Source organism: Chrysemys picta, chromosome 14, assembly GCF_011386835.1.
Source record: "Chrysemys picta bellii isolate R12L10 chromosome 14, ASM1138683v2, whole genome shotgun sequence".
NCBI lineage: Eukaryota > Metazoa > Chordata > Testudines > Emydidae > Chrysemys > Chrysemys picta.
In genome coordinates, this window is record NC_088804.1 from 68,855 (window position 1) to 92,884 (window position 24,030).

Sequence of the window (24,030 nt, forward strand, 5' to 3'; positions counted from 1 at the left end):
CCCCTGGAGAAGGCTTCACACCCAAAAGAAGCAATGCAGCCCCCCCGTCTCTGGACTGCATAGACTCCCAGCTGGTGCAAAACAGAAGGGCTTCTTGTACGTCTGAACCTAACACAGGAAGTTCTCAGGGGCCTTGAGCAAGAAATTCTCAGCACCATCCTGCTGGGCTTGTCCCCACCCAGGTGGGCTCAGGCGGCTCCTTGTTCCCAGCCCAGAAGTGACTCCTCCTTCCTGTGGTCCCTCCTATATCCCCTCCAAGGCCCCGCCGCCATCCTCTGTCTTCTTTCCCAGGCAAACAGATCTCCAGGTGACTCTCTCTCTTCAGCTCTCTGCTGCCCATAACTGGCTGGCTCCAAGTTGGGATGGGCCTTCAGATCATCAGTTGCTAAGTTACAAAGTGTCCAGGCTATGGTCTGGGGTCCAGGCTGCTAGACTGAGTCACACCTGGTCCTCTGCAACAAGAGACACCCCTCCTCCCACCTTGGTTAGACATGCAGCACATGGGGGAAACTGAGGCACACAGTATACATACGCAACATTAGGAAAATATCCCACTTAGTCACATAGGTTACCTAGAGAGGATGTGGAATCCCCATCATTGGAGGTTTTTAAGAACAGGCTGGACAAACATCTGTCAGGGTGGGACAGATTTATGCTACCAAGCTGCCAGAGACCTTAGGTGATCAGTCTAAGGCAGCAGGATTTTTAGGGGTGGAGATGAAGAGAGCACACCAAGTAACTAAGCTTAAAGTTTTATTAAGAAAATAACAGCGGAGAGTGCTGCGTGTTTCCCACGTCACTCTGAGGAAGGAAGGAAGGAAACGGTAGTGCCTGAGCCCTAACCCATACTCTCACACGCACAACCCAAGTCTGGGTGTAATGTAAGAAGAAGGCGGGGGGAAGGGGGGACGGGAGTTCTTCCCTGTGCACAGGTCGTCCGGGGTCCGCTGTAAATCTCCAACTTGCTTCCACTCTCGGGAGGGTTTTTACCCTAGGTGTTCCTGAGGGCTTCTGCTCTCTGCCCCAGTCTGAACCGGTTATCTGTGGCTTCCTCAGCTTCCCCAAAACACTCCGGCTTCAGGGGATGGGAGACGGCTGTTCTCCCATTCACTGACCTTCACTGTCTCCCTCGTTTTCACAGCCCCTCCACTTTCTGTTCTGCGAGTCTCCTTTCTTATGGCAGGGCAGGGTTGGAAGCTCGGCCCCCCTCTTTCTTGGCAGGTAGCAGAGAATCTGTTGTGTGCAGTGACCTTGGGCTGGAGTCAACCTCTTATCTTCAGGCCTAGCTGGAGCGTCAAGTTAACTCGTTCCCTTGTCTCTCTCTCCCTCCTTTGGCCTCCTGAAACCTGCAAAGGAACCTTCCATTCCCCACTCACTCACACCTTTAACCCTTCCCAGAATACTGCACCAGTGTTAGCAACATACAATACTGATCTGCCTTCCCAGGGGACTTGAGGGAGAGGGCCATTGGGGTGTGACAAGGGATGGTCTTGGTTTACTTGGTCTTGCCAGTGACCTCTTGAGGTCCCTTCTAGCCCAGCATTTCTATGGCTCTACAAATGGTGAACAGGCCATTAGAGGCACTTATAAACTAAATGCAGACACTTATTCCTGTCCACCAGACCTCCTCTGCTGATGATAGCAACAGTGCTACCAGCTGTGAGTAGACCAGGCCATTTACCATGTTACAATCATGAAATTCTACAGAAAAAAAATAGGTCCCCCACCATATACACACAAGCAGTTACTGCTCACATATCTAGCATACCGTACAGAGTGTGCAAACAGCACTGCGCAGCGTAGAGCATTGAGTGCACACACTAAATGCTAGCAAATACTAAACTCTTACTAAAAGAGTTTTTATCCATTAACATTTTGGAAATTATTTTGTGCAAATAAAACATTATTACAGAAAACTATTACATCTAAAAGGTAAAACGTGGTTCAGTGAGCAGATAAATGAGGCCAGAAATCCCACATGGGACACTCCAAGTGCCAGAGAAAAGCTGGGAGAGGTTGATTGGTTCTTGTAGGGAGACAGAGCAGAGCTCATCCATCTTCCTCTCTGGGGTCCCCTCAGGTTGTGGCACAGACTCCAACAGGCTCTGTTAAGCTGCAGAAGTTAAACACAGGCAACGTCTATTAAAGGGAACCTGCCATAATGGATGGTCACCCTAGTGGCTCCATGTTTAGTGGACAAAATCTCTAACCCCGCCGACAAAGCTCCAGTGTCAGAGATCTGTGTTCCTGGAGCCTCAGGTGCTGGGCTCTGTCCCTCCTGCAGGTTCACTGGAGACTGTTCTCTGAAGCAGCTGGATTTATCATTACAAATCTCACCCAATGCTCTATCAGCAGCCACAGAGAAACCCCTCTCACTAGAGTCTTTCACACCTAAATTCATCGCAGAGAAAACAAGGGGGATTTGGCTGCAAACCTGTGTGAATAAAAGGGAAATAAGAGATCCAGAACTCCCCTGTTCTGCTCCGTGGGGCTGGTTTGCTAGAGGGGATGGGCCAGTGAGACTCAGGGTCCAATGATTTGGACTAGGTGTCTCTCTCCAGAGGCCTCAGTGAGAGCAGTGAACCCCCAGGCTAGAGCCCCCCTCACTTACCCTTGGCAGATCTGTCAGAGCCACTAGATCCTTCGTCACTTGCTGTGCAGAGGAGGAGGAGAAGAGAGAGTATATTAGCATCTCTCACAAGGCAGGGCTTCAGTGTAGTTAATAGATACGGGGGACTCTTATCCAAAGGGAACAGTCATCACCTTACTCTTCCCTAGCAGTGAGGTGGTTGGTGCACAGATCAGTCTACAATGCAGCTGCCCTGGATTTCCACTATTCACATGCAAAAAACGTTACCATTGTACGAGGTCAGCACTGACTTGTGCTTTTCCTGTCTCTTCAGAATGGAAGCACTGAACACTCAACAGTTAAAGGCTAGCAAACTAAGAAATGCTGGGCTATGGATACTCAGGCCAAACAACCTCAACTCTGCCCCCTTCGGTCTGTGCCCAAATGGGTCCTTCAAGCAGACCACAGACTTCACCCTCACACCCTGCCAATCGACAGCAATTCCCGCCTTAATCAATGGCGCTGCACAGAACAGTGTGGATGGCATGAAGAGGAACGCTGATTTGGGGCGGTGCTGGGCACACAGAGTTTGGTTTGGCCTGGTGCTGTTCTACTTCCTGTTCCTATTCCCAGACCCACTGGGGCAGAGTTCGAGTTGCGTGGGAAGCATCATTCTACCTCGGCATATCCTGGTTTGCCAACCTTTGACTTCTGGGAATTCAACACTCTCAGGACACAGGGAGCACAGGGCAGGGCTGAGCAAGAACAAAGTTCTTGCATGTGAATTTCCGTTGTTCTGGAGTAACGAGGAGGAGCGAGGGAGGCACGACTCAGGGCCAACTGTAGGAGGAAGGGGGGTGCTCCGAGGAGGTTGTGTTGGCACTTCTCAAACCCCCTCAGTTACCCGCTGGAGACACCCCTTAGAGGGTAAAGAGAGAGCTGGACGGCTACACCCTAGCAGGGCCCGGCAGATCTACGCATTTTATACTGACTCTTGGTGCCAAGCATTAGATGGCCTCTGAGACAGTCCATCATTTATGTAAATATTTCCCATAGTTTTAGTTCCTAAAGCTAATTGCAGGAGACAACTGAGGAGGGGATTTGAACTCGTGGTACTCGAGGTGACAGCTTGGTGCCGATCTGACGCCAATGGAAAGACGCCCATTGGCTTCAACAGGCTTTGGATCACGCCCAGACTTCACAAGCACCAAACCAACTTTCAGGTAAGTCAAAAGAAGTGTAACATTAAAAGCAGGTCAGACACCTTCAGGGTCACACTCAGCCACACACAGCACAGCTCTAGGGGGATAATAATTCTGCCCAACACCACCGTATACATTCCTGACCATCGCCTTCTCTGCACTAGAAAAATTGGGACCCATCCCAGCAAGCAATGCAATTCCACCTGTGATAGCAAAGGTGGAGCAATTGAGGAGATGGGGTTCAGGTGTTTTAACCACTGCATCATCTAGACTTCCTCTGAGCAAGGTTACAGCCACTCTACACTACTGAAGACGACCTCTGCTGGGAAAATAACAAAGCAGGGCAGATTATCCAGCAAGTTCTTGGAATGTATTGGAGACATTTTTTCTTTCAGAAGGTGGAGAAAGCTACTAGGGGAGAGGCTGTTCTAGATTTAACTTTGACAAATAGGGAGGAACTGGTTGAGAATTTGAAAGTGGAAGGCAGCTTGGGTGAAAGTGATCATGAAATGACAGAATTCATGATTCTAAAGAATGGTAGGAGGGAAAACAACACAATAAAATAATGGATTTCAAGAAGACAGACTTTAGCAAACTCAGGGAGTTGCTAGGTAAGATCCCATGGGAAGCAAGTCTAAGGGGAAAAACAGCTCAGAAGAGTTGGAAAGTTCTCAAAGAGACATTATCAAGCGCACAGGTGCAAACTATCCCACTGCACAGGAAAGCAATGAAGGATGGCAAGAGACCACACTGGCTTAAACCAGGAGATCTTCAATGATCTAAAAATCAAAAGAGAGTCCTACACAAAGTGGAAACTAGGTCAAATTACAAAGGATAACTGTAAACAAATAATGCAAGTATGTAGGGGCAAAATCAGAAAGGTCAAGGTACAAAACGAGATCAAACTAGCTAGAGACATAAAGGGTAACAACAAAACATTCTACAAATACATTAGCAGCAAGAGGAAGACCAAGGATAGGGTAGGCCCATTAGTCAATGAGGAAAGAAAGACAATAACAGAACATGGGAGGAGAGGTTGATATGCTGGAGGGTAGGGATAGGATACAGAGGGACCTAGATAAATTAAAGGATTGGGCCAAAAGAAATAAGATGAGGTTCAACAAGGACAAGTGCAGAGTCCTGCACTTAGGACGGAAGAATCCCATGCACTGCTACAGACTAGGGACCGAATGGCTGGACAGCAGTTCTGCAGAAAAGGACCTAGGGGTTACAGTGGACGAAAATCTGAATATGAGTCAACAGTGTGCAATATGAGTCAACAGTGTGCCCTTGTTTCCAAGAAGGCTAATGGCATCTTGGGTTGTATCAGTAGGGGCATTTCCCGCAGACCGAGGGACGTGATCATTCCCTTCTATTCGGCACTGGTGAGGCCACATTTAGAATACTGTGTCCAGTTTTGGGCCCCACGCTACAAGAAGGATGTGGATAAATTGGAAAGAGTCCAGCGGAGGGCAACAAAAATGATTAGGGGGCTGGAGCACATGACTTATAAGGAGAGGCTGAGGGAACTGGGATTGTTTAGCCTGCAGAAGAGAAGAATGAGGGGGGATTTGATAGCTGCTTTCAACAACCTGAAAGGGGGTTCCAAAGAGGATGGACCTACACGGTTCTCAGTGGTAGAAGATGACAGAACAAGGAGTAATGGTCTCAAGTTGCAGAGGGGGAGGTTTAGGTTGGATATTAGGAACAACTTTTTCACTAGGAGGGTGGTGAAGAACTGGAAAGGGAGGTGGTGGAATCTCCTTCCTTAAAAACCTCTAAGGTCAGGCTTGACAAAGCCCTGGCTGGGATGATTTAGTTGGGGTTGGTCCTGCTTTGAGCAGGGGGTGGGATTAGATGACCTCCTGAGGTCCCTTCCAACCCTGAGATTCTATGATTCTATGTGAAAATGGGGAAAGGGCTAAATGACTTTTTTGTTTCAATTTTCACCATAAGGTTTTAAAGCGATTGAACGTCAAGCATAGTGAACACCAGTGAAATTGAGGTAGAATCTGAGGCTAACGTAGGGAAAGAACAAGTTAAAAATGATTTAGACAAGTTAGATATCTTCAAGTCACCAAGGCCTGATGAAAGGCATCCTAGAATACTCAAGGAACTGACAGAGCAGATATCTGAACCAATATCTTTGAAAAGTCATGGAAGATGGCAGAGAGGACTGGAAGAGGGGAAACATAGTGCCAATCTATAAAAGGGGGATTAGGCACAAACCGAAGAATTACAGACCAGTCAGTTTAACTTCAGTACCCAGAAAGATAATGGGGCAAATAATGAAGCAATCAATTTGCAAACACCTAGAAGATAATAAGGTGATAGTAACAGTCAGCCTGGATTTGTCAAGAACAAATTGTGTAAAACCAACCTGATAGCTTTCTTTGATAGGGTAACAAGCCTTGTGTATGGGAGGAAATGGTAGATGTGGTATAACTTGATTTTAGTAAGGTTTTTGATAATGTCTCATAGGACCTTCTCATTAACAAACTAGGGAAATATAGCCTAGATGGTGCTACTATAAAGTGGGTGCAGAACTGGTTGGAAAACTGTTCCCAGAGAATAGTTATCAATAGTTCACAGTCATGTTGGAAGGGCATGACAAGTGGGGTCCCTCAGGCCTGGTCTACACTAGGAGGTTATGTTGTATTTAGCAGCGTTAACTCAAATTAACCCTGCACCCGTCCACACAACGAAGCTATTTATTTCGACATAGAGGTCTCTTTAAATCGATTTCTGTACTCCTCCCCGACGAGGGGAATAGCGCTAAATTCAACATGGCCATGTCCAATTAGGGTAGGTGTGTATGTAATTCGACGCTAATAGCTCTGGGAGCTATCCCACAGTGCACCACTCTGTTGACGCTCTGGACAGCAGTCCGAGCTCGGATGCTCTGACCAGCCACACAGGAAAAGCCCCAGGAAAATCTGAATTCCTTTTCCTGTCTGGCCAGTTTGAATCTCATTTCCTGTTTGGACATCGTGGCGAGCTCAGCAGTACTGGCAACGATGCAGAGCTCTCCAGCAGAGGTGACCATGCAATCGCAGAATAGAAAGAAGGCCCCAGCATGGACTGATCGGGAAGTCTTGGATCTGATCGCTGTGTGGGGCGATGAGTCCGTGCTTTCGGAGCTGCGATCAAAAAAACGGAATGCCAAGATCTACGAGAAGATCTCCAAAGCCATGACAGAGAGAGGATACAGCCGGGATGCAACACAGTGCCGCGTGAAAATTAAGGAGCTGAGACAAGGGTACCAGAAGACCAAAGAGTCAAATGGACGCTCTGGATCCCAGCCCCACACATGCCGTTTCTATGAGGCACTGCATTCCATTCTAGGTGTGGCCGCCACCACTACCACACCACTGTCCGTGGACTCTGACGCTGGGGTATTGTCGACGGCCGCTTCCTCGGAGATGTTCGCGGACGGGGAAGATGAGGAAGGAGATGTGGAGGACGAGGCAGTCGACAGCGCTTTCAATGCTGATTTCCCCAACAGCCAGGGGAAATCACCCTCACGGAGATCCCCTACCAACCCTCCCAAGGTGGTAACCCAGACCGTGAATCAGGGGAAACATCAGTAGGTAAGTGTTTTAAACATTTATTTTGAACAGAATAGGAATGGTATCTTAACAATGGGTTTTTCATGATTAGTTTGCCCTAGGCGCTTTAGTTTCTAGTCCTTGCCAGTGCAGCTACTGGAAAATTCTGTCAATATGTCCGGGGATAGAGCAGAAATCCTCCTGGGACATCTCCACGAAGGTCTCCTGGAGGTATTGTGAAAGCCTTTGCATCAGGTTCCTGGGGAGAGCGGCCTTATTGCGTCCTCCATGGTAGGAAACTTTTCCGTGCCAGGCTAGCAGCAAGTACTCCGGGATCATTGCCTCGCAAAGCATGGCGGCATACGGCCCTGGTGCTTGCTGGCATTCACGCAGCATGCGGTCTTTCTCTGTCTCCGAAATCGTCATCAGAGTGATATCACTCATGGTGACCTGCTTTGAATTAGGGGAATGTTAGTATTGGGACTGATTGTCTGTTCCTTTACATAACTGTAACCGGCGGTTTACAGCCATGCGGTGGAGGCGTGACAGGGGCAGCATGGAGGGATCTTTCCCAGGGACAGCCGCGAGGGGGTTGGGACAGGGGCAGAGTTCATGCTGGCCGGATTGCCGGCAGCAGGAACTGGCCAATGCTAGGAGCATTGCTTGGAACGTGAAAGGAGGGCACTGCTATAAATTAAGCTTTAAGCAGCCAAAAGTCTATGGCTTACCATGTCCGCCTGCTAGCCGAATTCCGTTGTCCGGCCCCGCTTGTGTGATCTGTACAGCAAGACCCCAGGCACTCAATGAGAAGGCCGAAAATTCGACCTTGTACTGAGTGCGCATGTGATAGGTGCTGTGCATGGTCTTGTTCACAGAGAAAGACTATATTCATTGTTCGCAAAATTGTATCTTTCTGATGAATTCACTCCCTTTTTCCCATCCCACAGCTGCGAGTGTCTCCCGACCTACCCCGGCATCCCCCTCCCAGAGGCTGGCGCAGATCAGGCGATGAAAGAGAAGGACACGGGACGAGATGTTCTCAGAACTTATGGGCTGCTCCCAAGCCGAGGCGGCACAGCAGACCCAATGGAGGGAGAACATGTTGCAATACCAGCGATCACACAGCGAATGGGAGGACAGGTGGCGGCAGGAAGACCAGCAGGCAACTCAAACGCTGCTTGGACTAATGAGGGAGCAAACGCTCCGGCACCTTGTAGATGTTCTGCAGGACCGGAGGCAGGAGGACAGAGCCCCGCTGCATTCTCTCTCTAACCGCCCTCCCCCGCCACAAAGTCCCATCCCCCCCTCACCCAAAGTCCCAAGAAGGAGGGGCGGCAGGGGCCGTGAAAACAGTCACTCCACCCCTGCAGACTGCTCAAGTAACAGAAGGCTCTCATTCCCAAAGATTTTATAAGTCCTTTCCTTCACTCCAAGCACCTCACCCAAGCCCCTGTCCCAGTTTCATCTCCTAACTGTGTAGTTCTTAATAAAAAATACGTTTCTGTTAATTACTGTTTCCATCATGTTCTTTTAGAGGAGAGTATCAGAGGGGTAGCCGTGTTAGTCTGAATCTGTAAAAAGCAACAGAGGGTCCTATGACACCTTTAAGTCAGTATGGAGATAACTCCAAGATAAGACTTGGAGTCTTCAGGACCAGACTCCAAAGAGAAACTGCTGAGCTCCAGTTCATTTGCAAATTTGACACCATCAGATCAGGATGAAACAAAGACTGTGAATGGCTATCCAACTACAGAAGCAGTTTCTCCTCCCTTGGTGTTCACACCTCAACTGCTAGCAGAGCACCTCACCCTCCCTGATGGAACTAACCTCGTTATCTCCATACTGATTTATACCTGCCTCTGGAGATTTCCATTACTTGCATCTGAAGAAGTGAGGTTCTTACCCACGAAAGCTTATGCTCCCAATACTTCTGTTAGTCTTAAAGGTGCCACAGGACCCTCTGTTGCTTTTTAGAGGAGAGTGTGTTTGAAAGGAGGGAAGGGAGTTGGTAATTGGAGAGGACAGTCACCTTTACCAGGGTACAGACTCGGGGGCAGGTTCAGCGGAAGGTCACACACACATTGCAGTCACTAGGCACCCTGGTCAGGCTGGGAGGTGGTTTTCATGTTCTGTGTGGGGGGGCTATGTGAGTTTGTGGCGGGGGAGGGCGGTTACAGATCTTATGCAGCGGTCCTTAGCCTGGATGACAGAGCCACGCAGCAGGGGATCTGTAACTCCCCCCCCCCCCGCCACAAAGTCAGATAGCCCCCACACACAGAGTCCCGAAAAGGAGGGGTGGCAGGCTCCGTTGAAACAACCAGTCCACCACTGCGGACCGCTCTAGGAGCAGGAGCCTGTCATTCCTCGAGTTTAGAAGCGTCCTTTCCATCACTACACCCACTCCCCACCAGTCTGCGTCCCAGTTTCAACACTTTACCACGAAATCCTTAATAAAGAAAACAGTGTTAACGAACAAAGTTTAATTTATTTTATTTTTAAAGGTGTTTTGGAAGGGGCGAGACGGGGTGAACAAGGTATGTAACTGGAGAGGATAGTCAACATTAAGTGGGTAAAGAAACGGGGGCAGGTGCAGCTTCTGTTTAAACAAACTTAATAGTCACAGGTTACCCTGCTCACTCTGGAACCTAGCTTTCAAAGCCTCCCGGATGCACAGCGCGTCCCGCTGGGCTCTTCTAATCGCCCGGCTGTCTGGCTGGGCATAATCAGCAGCCAGGCGATTTGCCTCAACCTCCCACCCCGCCATAAACGTCTCCCCCTTGCTCTCACAGAGATTGTGGAGCACACAGCAAGCTGCAATAACAATGGAGATATTGGTTTCGCTGAGATCAGAGCGAGTCAGTACGCTTCTCCATCTCCCCTTGAGACGTCCAAAAGCACACTCCACCACCATTCTGCACTTGCTCAACCGGTAGTTGAAGAGTTCTCTTTCACTGTCCAGGGCACCTGTATAGGGCTTCATGAGCCAGGGCATTAGCGGGTAGGCTGGGTCCCCGAGGATCACTATAGGCATCTCCACATCCCCAACAGTTATTTTGTGGTCAGGGAAGTAAATACCTTCCTGCAGCCATCTAAACAGACCAGAGTTCTTGAAAACGCGAGCATCATGAACCTTGCCCGGCCATCCGACATTGATGTTGGTAAAACGTCCCCTATGGTCCACCAGTGCTTGCAGCACCATTGAAAAGTAGCCCTTTCGGTTAATGTACTGGCTGGCCTGGTGGGCCGGTCCCAGGATAGGGATGTGAGTTCCATCTATAGCCCCACCGCAGTTTGGGAATCCCATCGCAGCGAAGCCATCAATGATGACCTGAACATTTCCCAGGGTCACTACCTTTGAAAACAGTAGCTCAACGATTGCGTTGGCTACTTGCATCACAGCAACCCCCACGGTAGATTTACCCACTCCAAATTGATTCGCGACTGACCGGTAACTGTCTGGCGTTGCAAGCTTCCAGAGGGCTATGGCCACTTGCTTCTGGACAGTCAGGGCTGCTCGCATCCGTGTGTCCTTGTGCTTCAGGGCAGGGGACAGCAACTCACAAAGTTCCAGGAAAGTTCCCTTACGCATCCGAAAGTTTCGCAGCCACTGTGATTCATCCCAGACCTGCAGCACTATGCAGTCCCACCAGTCTGTGCTTGTTTCCCGGGAATCAGGGATCGCCGTTCCACACCATCAACATGACCCATTGCCACCATGATGTCCACGGCGCGGGGTCCCGTGCTTTGCGAGAGGTCTGTGCCCCTCTCAGACTTAATGTCCTCACTGCACTGCCGTAGCCTCCTCGCCCGATTTCTCAGCATCTGCCTTTGAAAAAGGTGGATGATAAAGTGCGAGGTGTTGACAACGGCCATAACTGCAGCGATGATCGCAGCGGGCTCCATGCTCGCAGTACTGTGGTGTCCGCACTGTCACTCACCAGAAAAGTGCGTGAACTGATCGCCCGCCGGCGCTTTCAGGGAGGGAGGGTGGGAGTGAGGGTTGAATGATGACAGTTACCCAAAACCACCCTTGACACATTTTTTGCCCCAGCAGGCATTGGGGGCTTGACCCAGAATTCCAATGGGCGGCGGGGACTGCGGGAACTGTGGGATAGCTGCCCACAGTGCACCGCTTCCAATGTCGACGCTTGCCCTGTTAGTGTGGACTCACAAAGTCGAATTACTTTCCTTAGTGTGGATTCACATGTTCGACTTTGTAATATCGGTTCCACAAATTCGCTTTAAGTAAAATCGAACTACTCTCGTAGTGTAGACATACCCTCAGGGATCAGTTCTGGGTCTGGTTCTGTTCAATGGCTTCATCAAGGATTTAGATAATGGCATAGAGAGTACACTTATTAAGATTGTGGCGATACTAAGCAGGAAGGGGTTGCAAATGCTTTGGAGGACAGGATTAAAATTCAAAATGATCTGGACAAACTGGAGAAACAGTCTGAAGTAAATAGGATGAAATTCAATATGGACAAATGTAAATTACCCCACTTAGGAAGAGACCATCAATTGCACACATAAAAATTGGGAAATGACGCCTAGGAAGAAGTACCACAGAAAGGAATCTGGGGTCATAGTGGATCACAAGCTAAATATGAGTCAACCGTGTAACACGGTTGCAAAAAAAGGCAACATCATTCTGGGATGATTAGCCCGAGTGTTGTAAGCAAGACACAAGGAGTAATTCTTCCTCTCTACTCTGTGCTGATTAGGCCTGAACTGGAGCATTGTGCCCAGGAAGGATGTGGACACATTGGAGAAAGTCCACAGGAGAGCAATACGAATGATTAAAGATCTAGAAAACATGACCTATGAGGAAAGATCGAAAGAATTCGGTTCGTTTAGTCACAGAAGAGAAGACAGAGAGGGGACATGATAACAGTTTGCAAGTACATAAAAGGTTGTTACAAGGAGGAGGGGGAAAATTGTATTCATCAACTTCTGAGGACAGGACAAGAAGCAATGGGCTTAAATTGCAACAAGGGAGGTTTAGGTTGGACATTAGGGAAAAAAATCTTGTCAGGGTGGTTAAGCACTGGAATAAATTGCCTAGAGAGGTTGTGGAATCTCTCTCATTGGAGGTTTTAAGAGCAGGTTAGTCAGGGATGGTCTATATCAGAGGTCTTAAAACATGCGGCCTGTGGGGCTAGTTCCTGCAGCCTGCAAAGCTACCCATGGCCCACTCCGCACCCCCTCCAGGCCAGGGGTGGGCAAACTATAGTCCCCGTGGCGCCGCAAGCCCTGCGCCGCTCCCTGAAGGCCGGCACCACGTCCCTGTGGCGGTGGGGAGTGGGAGTGGGGGCAGAGGGCTCTGTGCGTTGCCCTCCCTTCCAGGCACCGCCCCTCCGCAGCGCCCATTGGCCGGGAACGGGGAACCGTGGCCAATGGGAGCTTTGGGAGAGATATCTGGAGGAGCAGCAAGGCCAGTGCACGGAGCCCTGTGGCCCATTCCCCAGGGGCCGCAGGCATGTGGTTCCGGCTGCTTCCCGGAGTGGCGCTGGGCCAGGGCAGGCAGGCAGGGAGCCTGTCCTGGCCCCGGAGCTGCTCTAGGTAAGCGGCGCTGGGCCGGAGCCCGCACCCCAAACCCCTTCTGCACCCCAACTCCCTTCCATGAGCCCCCTGCTGCACCCTGCACCCATCCTGCACCCCAACTCCCTGCCCTGAGCCCTGGCCACACCCCGCACCCCTCCTGCACCCCCTGGGAGCAGGGAGGGGGTGGAGTTAGGGTGGGGAATTCAAGGAAAGGGGTTGGAATGGGGGCAGGGAAGGGGTGGGAAAGACAGGGAAGAGGCGGGGCCTAATAGAAGGGGCAGAGTTGGGGCAGGGCTGGGGGCAACAGGGGAGGGGTGTCAGTGATGTGGCCCTCGGGCCAATGCACTAGTCCTCATGTGGCCCTCGTGGCCATTTGAGTTTGAGATCCCTGGTCTAGATAATATCTAGTCCTGCCTTGAGTGCAGGGGACTGGACTAGATGTCCTCTCGAGGTCCCTTCCAGTTCTAGGATTCTATGGTACTAGAGCAATAGTTGGAGATTTCCCGAAAAGCCTCACTGTAGACAAGGTCTATGAGTGGGAGTGAAGATCTCCTGTCAGTGGCTCCAGGCTAAAATCCACAAGCAAATACTGATGGCTGTTCAGAGATGGTCACTTGAAAAGAGGCGATGGGTCTCTTGTCACTTACCCTGAGCTACAGCGTAGCCGTCTCCCGTCCTCCCTGCAGAGAGAAGGCAAATTTCAGTGAATGCCGCTCCCGAGATAGGAACCGACTCCGATCTGTGTCCACAGCTCAGAAACAGGACCTCTGGCGCCAGTAATGGACTCAAGGTCCCAGGCGCTCACGATCGGCAGGAGAGAAAGACACGACACAGTTTCCAAAGATCTCAGTCCACTGGCTGCTGGGCTCGCTGGAAAACCGAGCCTCATATAAACTGTAACCTGCACCCGGGTTCTGGGTCTGGCCCTCCAGCAGCTCCCATCGGGGTCATTAGCTCAGTCCCGCAGTGGGACAGTCACACAGTACTGACACTGACTCCTGTATTGCTGTTGGCCTTAGGTAGGTGTGCAGGGCCCGGCAAGTCCAGGGAATGCCCCCAACCCAGCCACTTTACCTGGGCATTGCTTTTTCCAGAAGAATACTCCGATTATAACACCAATCAGGACAGCTGCAGTGATAACTCCAGCCACAATGGGAATCAGACTATTATTTGGTTCTGAAATGGAATGGAGAGAATGAGCAATGGGGAAAAATCCCCCACTAAAACCCCCCTTTCATCCCAGTGCAGGGATCAGTCAGTCAGCTCCCCAGATAAGGGCTGAATCCTGCAACCATCCACCCCTTCCAATGCAGCCACCATGCACCTACCAGGCATTATACCCCACCACAGAAAGTCCTGGACACTAGACCCAGCCTCTACCACTTCAATTCATAATAAATATTTAGCACCTAAAATAGAAGACTTTTATAACATTAATCAACCTTCATAAACCGAACTATGGGAGAGCACGAATGTCAGTCTCGTCCCTAAACGGGAAAGGGGGAGACTTGCTGAAAATCACACAGAGTCAGTGAAAAAGCCAGGAATAGACCCCAGGAATCCTGACTTCCAGCCCCTCCTCCCCTAACCCACCTGCCCCCACTCCCCTTCCAGGAGTCCTGGCTCCCAGCCCCTAACTCCCCCTTGACCACCCTGACTTTCATGACTAATGGAACACAGTCCCATTGTGTGATTCTGGTGACAAACTGGAAACTGACCTCAAAGCTCTGGATTTCCCTGCCATGAATATAGTTAGTTACAATGCGTGTTTTTTGAGGGGGCAGGAAGTGAAGAGGGGACGATAGAGATATTTTAATACTGTTCTTGGTTTATATGAACCTGTTAAACCCCAAGTTCTGTATACACTTTAAGTTTCATTAATCAGCTTCTCCTGTTGTCTGAAAGATCCACATAATAATACAGCAAAAAGAAAAATATTTCTAAGAGAATAAGGAAATGTGGTTTATGACACAAAACTTGGCAGGGGACGTAGTAGCAGGATTATGATGTGAAACCATCTGTTGACTAGATTTCCAGTGCAGGCTGCCCTTTTAGAAATTGTTTGCACTTCCAAATGCTGCATTTTTCCACTTCCCAATTAACCAAGCAAAAAGATGGGTAATAAATTCTCTCTCGACTTCCTTGTGCTAGGGGCATAGGAGACTCTCCCCCGATGCAGGGCTCTAATCTGCCTCCTCGCTCCATTCCAAGGCCAGACCCTCTCTTCCAGCATCACTGCGCACAGAAACAAGCTGCTCCCAACATTAAACCTCTACCTCTGGCCACATGGGCCCACAGAGTCGTGTTTCTGAGAACCTGCTGAATCCTAGGACTAGAAGGGACCTCGAGAGCTTATCTAGTCCCGTCCCCTGCACTCATGGCAGGACCACGAGTGCATGAAGTTGAGAACGGGCTGGAAGCTGAAGCAAGACCAACTCTGTCTGGAAATAAGGGGCAGATTTGAGCTTCTCCTGGGATGTGATAAATTCTCCATCCCTTGGAGACTACATCTGGAATGGAAATCTCTTTCTGAAGGATCAGCGCTGGTTTGCCCACAGATGACCAGACTGTGATTCCCCTCTGCCCTGGACTAGGCAGGAGCTCAGATCAGATGATTAGAATGGTCCCTTCAGGCCTTAATGTCTCGTTGTTAATCTTCTCCCTTCAGAGACACTGTATTGCTGAGATGTATCCAACAGCCCCAGAGGCAGCAAACTGGAGAGCAAGACATGAGCCCCAGGCACTGTGGGTCCCAGCTCTAGCACAAGAACTTGACTGCAGGGGGACAGAGCCAAAGAGGACAGGGCCTCACAGACCCTGAGGAAAGTCCAGCTTCAGCCTATAAATCCGAATGAGAATTTTTCAGGGGTTGAGTTTAATGGATTCCCCCTCTCCCACTAGGAAAACAGGCAAACACACAAACTACTTACCCCAGGAGACAGAGAGTGGCTCTAACAGGCTTTCATGCTCCACTTGACATGAATAATGGGCTTTGATCTTGGGATCAATCTCCATTGTCACCCAGGTCTGGTAGGTCCCATCCCCATTGGGTAGGATGCCTTCAGAGTAGGTCTCCTGCTGTCTGCTCTCCCCATTTTTCAGCCAGGTCACGGTGATGTCCCGGGGGTAGAATCCACTGACCTTACAGGAGAGGGTGGTGAGGCCATCATGAGATGACCTGTCGCTCACTCTAGCTGTTGGACACACTGGGAAAAAGAAGAAACTCAAGTTAGGTGTTTTCAAGCTCTAATCCAGGCAGCATTTTCTAGAGCTTTGCAGCATGAAATTCTGAGACCCGAGCAGTGGGAGAGGATGAGAGTCCATGAGACAGAATCCCTCTGATGAGAGAGAACCACCATGTTAGAGGATTTCTGTGCCGAATTCACAGCATCAGCAATGGTGAATCCTGAATCCAGGTCCCTGACCTGGCCTCTGCTCCAAACCACAGAGACACAAATACCTTGACAGATTTCACTAAACTCCAGATACAGGTGTCAATCACATGCTAGGTTTGTACCCATCTCCTCTCAGTCCCTGGATTTGAAAGAGAGAAGAATCTTGCCCTGGCCAGGGAGCAAAAACTGGACTGGATAAACTGACCAATTAGAGATGGAAAGGGCCCATTAAACAAAAAGTGACACACAGTGCTAAACTGCCCCTCAAACGAGCTAATATGAATTGGCTAATTTCTTGTAGGTTGTTACCAAATCTATTTACCCCAATATTATGGATTTCAAAAGGAATTATGCTAATGTTGAAAAATCAGTTTCCCAGCCCCCTGGCACTGAAATACACATTACAATGCTGTGTATGGATTTTTCTTGTTGGCATTTGTAAAGATGGCAAAGGACAAGATAATGTTCTGCTGAGGTTTGTGAGAGAAATAAGCAATTAGTATAATTGTTGCAAAAAACTGGGTAGAAATTTCAAGTAACCTTGAACAGCAAGTGCAAACTGTTTGGGAAGGGAAAGATCAGGGTGTGTAATGATGCTAACTAATCTGGGAAATGTGTGTATATGGTAACAGACAAGGTACATAAACGGGTAATAGTGAGTTAACATTTTGAAGCAGACTGTCCTCCTGAGTTGGAGTGTTAAAGCATTTAACCTCTTCCCTTCTATGTTTGTGATTAATCTTTAACTAAAAAGCTGGTAATAAATTTGAGTGTGATTATCTGGTGTCTTATTGATAAAAGAATCGAAAAGTAAGTATGAAAGTGTTGCAGCAAAGGTAGGTCTTGAGGGGGAAAACTTTAAGGACAAGGGGAGCCTTCTTCCAGGTTAGTATGGGGAGGGCAATTCCACATGTAGGGAATGGCATGGAAGGAAGCACATAAATGACTGTAGGAGAAGTTTGGCAACAAGGACAAAGCTACCATCATTGATGGAACAGGGGCTGGGGGCAACACAAGAAATATGATGGTACAGACAGTGAATGGGGAAGAATTACATGGTGAATGAAGCTGGTGTCCATAGAAGTGGCACTTCCATAATTAAGCAGAGTGCTCTAACATGCACAAGTACAGATTGCCTTGATAACGGCTGTGTCACATCAGAGGAAGAGGTAGAATTTGTGATGTGAAGTTGCGCTCATTTGGTCAAGTGGCTCTGGAGATGCAGCTTCTCTACAGTGAACTGCTTTTAACATTTTCAATTTCTTATCTTTTTTTCCAGCAGAACTGATGGGGAAGGGGTTGTTTCCCCACCTATCCCTGGTGCAAGGTTCGCTGAATATCCCCCTACCCACTTGCTCCAGTTTGGAACTGGGGCTGGGGAATGGAGATGTAGCCAGTAGTGTCCCCCTAGGTGGGGCTTGTCCCCCGCCTTACCTCTCCTCTGTAGAGTCTCCTTCCCGTACTCTAGAGCACTCCTTAGCCAGGAAATACAATTCCCCTCCACGTAGCGTTTCCACTGCTGGTTGTCATTTACTTCAGCCTCCCATCTCCTCTTGGTGATCTGAGCCCCAATATCTGCTGCTACCCAAGTCATGGTCTCCTTATCGAAGGTAAGAAAGTCTCGTCCGTCATATGAATCCTGGTAAAACCCCTGAATGCTGTTGTCTTCCCGGAGATCACAGCCGTATATCGTCTGGATGATGTGAAACCCTGAAACACAGCTGAGGGTCAGAAGCAGTCTCTCTCTGAAAATCTCACCAAGACCCCACTGAAGGTAGCCCAGTGGTTCTTCTTCTTGCTACTGGGCCCTCCCTCCCCTGAGAAATGGGGTTCCCACTTATGCTGTTGGGTCCTACACCCTCCCAGCTCCTTTCAGGAGGGAACCCAAACCCACAGGGGGCGCCCTCTCCATCTGTTGGGTCTTGTACACTAAAGAGCCCCCACTGCAGAGAGCTCACAACCTTCAAGGAGTACCTCACTGATGCCTGTTCTTGTATGTTCCCTGCAGGAGGAGCAGGGTGGCACAATCCCAAAGGGAGTACTCCGGATATTGCAGGGATCTATCCCCTCCAGCTCTCTTCTGCTCTCTGAGGATCCCCCCAGTTCTCGTAGTCAGGGTCATTCTGGAGAAGAGAGGGAGTTCAGGGTGTCTGTACCCCACTCTCTTCTGCTCTGGTTGTATTAACTTTGCAGGGTCCTCAGGATCTCTTGGTCCCCCACCTCCGTCATTGACAGTACCCCCATTCCCCTGTGAGGAGGGGGTACAGGTCTGTCCCCCACACTAACCTCTGCTCTGGTTTAATGACCTCACAGAATGCCCAGGGTCACTCTGTTTCCCTGCCCCATCTTCTCCGTGCCCCCAACTCAGTCTAGGAATGGCAAAGAACCAACTTCATATGCTTGGCCTCTTTTTCACATGGCCACTGTCTCAAGGTGATTCCCTGTGAGGATCAGGCCACTGACGGCCCTTAGTTCAGCTAGCCACCATTTTCCTACAGCCAGGCTAATCTTCACAACGGCCCCCATCTCGCACACAACCAAGAGCAGACTCAGTTAATGGAGCCACCCCTGGGCTGATAGGAGGCAGGGAGGGAGACTGGGGGGGAGGGAAGGGGGATGGGGACAGGAAGGAGAATTTAGGGGAGCGGGAGAGAGGCTGTGGTGAACAGAGAACACTGCGGGGATCACGAGGAAGACTGAAACGTGGGGAAAGGATCAGACCCCTAGCTTGGCAAACTGGGTAGAATGTTGGGGCACAAAAATAACTCACACAGGGTCCCAAATATTTTCACCCCTCCCTCACCCTGCATTAGATACATCGAGGTAAATGCCAAGATTTTCAGCAATGACTAGTGATTTTGGGTGCCTAACTGAGACCCTTTAAAGGGGCCTGATCAGAAAGTGGGAGCACCCGGCCTCTGAACATCAGACACCCAAAAATCACTAATCACTTGTGGAAAACATTAAAAGTAACAGCTACAGAAAGGTTAGTAACCATTTTTTCTTCTTCAACTGTTTGCACATGTCCCTTCCACGTTTGGGGACTCCCAAGCAATACCATAAGAGGTGGGCTCGGAGTTCATGGACACATGGATTACAATACTGCCCAACCAAAACCAGTGGCATCTCTCACTGAGTGGGTAATGGCGTAGTTGGAAGAAAAAGTATGTATTGACGCCCAGGTCGCTGCTCTGCAAATGTCCTGGATCAGGCCTGGGCCATGAACGCCACTGAGGAAGCTTGTGCTCTCACAGAATGGGCCGCAAGGAAGGCAGGTGGTGGGACACCTGCCTGCTCGTAGCACATGTGAATGCACAATGTAATCCACAATGAAATTCTCTGAGCCAAAAGGGGTAGGGTTTTCATCCTATCAGAGCGGTGTGGATTTATGGATCAGCTTAGGACACCTGCCTAACATCCAGAGGGTGGAGATGTCATTCCTCCCTATTCTTGTGCGGCTTGAGGAAGGGAATGGGCAGGAAAATACCCTGATTACTATGAAACTCCAAGATTACCTTTGGGAGGAACACGGGGTGGCGGCAACGTTGTACCTTGTCGCAGTAGCGTAGCCGGGGGAGGGGAGCAGGGGGAGCGGCCGCTCCCCCACTGAGCAGAAGCTGTGCCTTTTTTGTGCTCCGACGCCTTTTGCTCCTGCGCTACTACCGGAGTGGAGCATTTTTTTTGCTCCCAGCGCCTTTTTTTCTACCGCCACTTTTTGCTCCCGGTGCCTTTTTTTAGCTCCGCTCCCCGTGCTCTTAACCTGGCTACGCCACTGCCTTGTCGTTAAAGAACACTGTATATGGAGGTTTTGACATAAGAGCTCTAATCTCCGAGCCCCTCCTGACTGAGGTAATTGCTACCAGAAAGGCGACCTTCTAGGAAAGGTCCAACAGAGGGCACAATGCTAGAGGCTCAAAGGGAGGCCCCGTGAGCTCTGACAGGACCAGGTTTAAGTCCCCCAGGGGGATGTTGTCAAGGCTGATTCCCCACTCTGGCATTTCGAGTGCAGAAGGTGGGAGCCTGCAAGGACTCGAAAAATTAATACTGGCCACTCCAGCCTGGTAATGCTGCCACCACCCAAGTGAAAATCTGCCTTTTGCCAATCCAGAAGAACTCTCTTGGGAAGTTTTTCTGGGGCCCCTCGGCTTTTCCACCCCTTCTTCAGGAAAGCCAAGAAAGGAAACAAAAGAAAAGGAGAACCCAGCGGTTGTATTAGCTGATTAATATATGCACAACCTCTTTACCTCATAAGACACAGAAATCCAGTCATGTTCTTACAAAAAGGAAATTTTATTTAAAAACAAGAAAGAAAACACCCTTGGAAAACTTAGGTTATTGCTAGATCTTAAAAGAGCAACTGCAAGGATTAATCACCAAGAGTAGCTTTCTTGGGATCCAGTTTAAAGGTTACAACAAAACAAAAGCACGTGGGGTTAGCACACAGGAATCCACAAGCCATAAAAAGAGATCGGCCTAATCGTGTCTACCTGAACATTTCTTGTTCTACTTCTGTCATAAATATAAAGGGACGGGGGAGAGGGTCTGATGCAGTGCTATAAAATCCTCTTACCAGTAAAGGGTTAAGAAATTCAGGTAGCCAGACTGACACCTGACCTGGCTGGCATCTGACCAACAAGGGGACAAGATACTTTCAAATCTTGGGAGGGGGGAAGACTTTGTGTGTGGCTCTTTGTCTGAGTCAGAGTGATCTTGGGAGACAAGAAGTACCTGCAGAAAATCAATCTCCACACCAAACCTCACTTTTCTAAAGTAAGTTTAGTCAGCATTGCGAGTAGGTTTCTGTTTGTTTTGCTTGGTGAGCTTTCCCTGTGTTGGGGGGGGGGGGGGGGTTATTCCTGTTTTTTCTGTAACTTTAAGGTTTTGTCCAGAGGGGGAATCCCTCTGAGTTTGGAAATTGAGTACCCTGTAAAATAGTTACCATCCTGATTTTACAGAGATGATTTTACCTTCTTTGTTTTAATAAAATCCTTCTTTTAAGAACCTGACTGTTTTCTATGGTTTTAAAACCCCGGGAGTGGGTTTTTAGATCACGGTGTAACCAATTGGTTAGGAGATTATTCTCAAGCTTCCCAGGAAAGGGGGTGTACAGGCTTGAGAGGGTATTTTGGGGGGAAGGGGAACTTCAAGTGGTTCCTTTCCCGGATTCCTGTTTAAAACACTTGATGGTGGCAGTGAGAGAAGCATTTCTCAGGGTGCAGGGAATTTTGTACCTTGGGGGTTTTAACCTAAGCTGGTAGAAAAAGCTTAGGAGCTCTTCATGCGGGTCCCCACGTCTTTACCCTAGAGTTTAGAGTGGGGAGGGAACCCTGACAACTTCCATATCGGTGGTTCCAAATGAGTAGTTTCTAGGTATGATCCTGATGATTTTTCATACCTGGCCCAGAGCTTTTTACGGCATAAGTACTGCCCTGTCCCTCTGCAGCCAAGAGAACAAAAGACCCACACACCCAGCACTTTTTCCCACTTTGAGAGGGTACAGCTTCCTTACTGGTTCCCCTGGTCAGGTGCCAACTCATTTTAAGCTTACCTCTTAACTCTTTACAGGTAAGGCAGTTAGGGTACAGCTGCTAAGGAGGATTCTATAGCTACTGAATGGTTGGGGTGCTACCCCCACTCATTTATCACAGATGGGTTCCCAGATTTGTGGGTACAGCCTTTCAAAGCCCTCGAGGAAGGGAATGGACATTTCATGTGAAAAACCTGACTGACCACCCAGCAGGGGTAGAATGCGGAGATCGCTCCTAGGTGTACCTTAACGGATGAAATCGCTAGACCTGGCTGTTCCCAGACGGTTCTGGAGTATCTGCTTCATCTGAAAGATGACTCAGTGGGTGAGGAGGCAGGGGTGCCAGAACAGGGGGACCAAGGGGCCATGGCCCTGCCACATTAGCAGCAGGTGAGAGCGGGGGGAGGGGAAGGGGAGGAGTGGGCAGAGCCTGAGAAGAAGTGAAGCGGGGGGAGGGGAATTGGGGAAGAGGCGGAGTCACAGTTTCAGCACCGGTAGCCCCCCCACACTCATAGGGAGATTCTGGCACCCCGGTGAGAGGCCTTGCAGGGTAGACCAAATGGAGAAACGCTTCCACTTGGCAAGGTAAGTAGCTCTGGTAATTGGATTCCTACTGCCTAGCAAAACCTAGCAGACCTGCTCCGAACAGGCCAGTTCTGCAGGTTTAAACATGGACCCGTCAGGCAGATGGAGCATTTGGCCGCGATCTTGCGAGACCAGGTCCAGAAGGGGAGGGAGCGGCATTGGAGTTGCTACTGACAGGTCTAGAAATAAGCCAAACTAGTGCTGATGTGGCCAGGTTGAGGCTATGAGAATAATCTTCGCTCTTGATCTTCAGCAAGATCTTGTGCACAAAAGGAATTGGGGGGAGAGGGGAAAGGCGCAGAACAGGTGATTTCTCCAAGGGAGTAAGACGACATCTGTGAGTGAGCCCGGGTTGCAGTCACGCAGACAGCAGAACGGCTGACATTTCCTGTTCTGTCTGGTCATGAACAGGTCTACGAGGGGAGTACCCACCACTGGAAAATGGTCCTTGCTATGTTGGGGCATAGGGACCATTCATGGTGAGAAGATCTGAGTTGCCAGCTTGTTCTGGGCTCCCGAAAGGGGAGAAGCTTTGAGGTGGATTGAGTGCTTTATGAAGAACTCCCACAAGCAAATGGCCTCCTGACACAGTGGGGAGAAGAGCAGGCCGCTCTCTGCCTGTTGATGTAAAACATGGCTGCCATATTGTCTGTAAGAACTTGCACCACCTTGCTTGCAATGGTGGGTAACAACACCTGACATGCTAGGCCAACCGCTCTGAGCTCTCTGACGTTTATCCATAGCAAGAGTTGCTGCCGGGACCACTGACCTTGTGTCGTGAGGTGCCAAAGATGGGCAGGCACTGTGAGCACCGAGTCCAAATGATGGCTGTTTGGCTGGTACACTGAGGCCAGCCAAGCCTGTAGGGGTCTAAGGTGCAACCTCGCATACTACACCTCGTATAGGCACGCGACACATGTGACCCAACAGCCTGAGTGGGCTCCTGGGAGGAAGGCCCTGGCCTGGGTAGAATTGAGCAACGCTCCGATAAACACTATCCTCTGAGCCGGGAGGAGTGTTGGCTTCTGCTCGTTTATCAGCAGGCCCAGGTTGTTTGGACGAGGTGGATGCTGGCTTTCACCTGGGATTCAACTCGTCATTGACCAGCCAGTCACTGAGGGACAGATACACATGCACCCCTCACCTTCTCAGGAAGGCTGCCACTATTACCAGCATTTCATAAAGACCCATTAGGCTGCTGACAGGCTGAATGGGAGGATGGTAAACTGGCAATGAGTCTGGTTCACAATGATCCCGAGAAACCTTCTGTGGCCTCGGAAAATAGAGGTGTGGAAATAGGCATCTTTCAAATCGAGGGTGGCGTCCCAGTCCCCTACATCCAGGGAAGGAATGATGGAGACAATGCATAACTTCAGTCTTTGAGATGTTGCAGGTCTAGAATGGGTCAGAGACCCACTTTGGCACTCAGGATTAAGGATCGTGACGTTGCACTCCACATACTTTATGGATATATGATTATGAATGTGAATATGATGTAACTGGAATATGCTTTATGCAAAACGTCTCTTGTATGATGTCATTAGAAAGCTTGTAATCTACTGAGTGTGTTCATCCTATTTGTTTTCATGTATTATTTCTATGTCTGGAATTGGGGAAATATGAAACTTGTATCACTGTTGTAGTCACACCAGGTTAGGGC

The 24,030-nt window shown here is 49.5% G+C and overlaps 1 protein-coding gene across 9 annotated transcripts in view; it reads right to left on the reverse strand.

The window, feature by feature from the left end:
* Window positions 1-740: 740 nt before the first annotated feature.
* The window catches only part of LOC135975712 (class I histocompatibility antigen, F10 alpha chain-like), a 36,560-nt gene continuing 13,270 nt past the window's right edge, over window positions 741-24,030 (reverse strand). For 3 of the 9 annotated variants that reach the window (XM_065567753.1, XM_065567751.1, XM_065567752.1), the window contains exons 3-7: window positions 17,693-17,968; window positions 15,794-16,069; window positions 13,938-14,039; window positions 13,511-13,543; window positions 7,363-8,096 (exon numbers count right to left, since the gene is read on the reverse strand). In XM_065567753.1, coding sequence (XP_065423825.1) covers window positions 8,044-8,096; window positions 13,511-13,543; window positions 13,938-14,039; window positions 15,794-16,069; window positions 17,693-17,968 — 740 coding nt within the window. In that variant the 3' untranslated portion in view covers window positions 7,363-8,043. Of the gene's footprint in view, window positions 2,114-2,611; window positions 2,654-7,362; window positions 8,097-11,022; window positions 11,146-13,510; window positions 13,544-13,937; window positions 14,040-15,793; window positions 16,070-17,692; window positions 17,969-24,030 lie in introns of those variants that run through there. The other 6 variants (XM_065567754.1, XM_065567759.1, XM_065567758.1 and 3 more) reach the window with 6 other exon arrangements.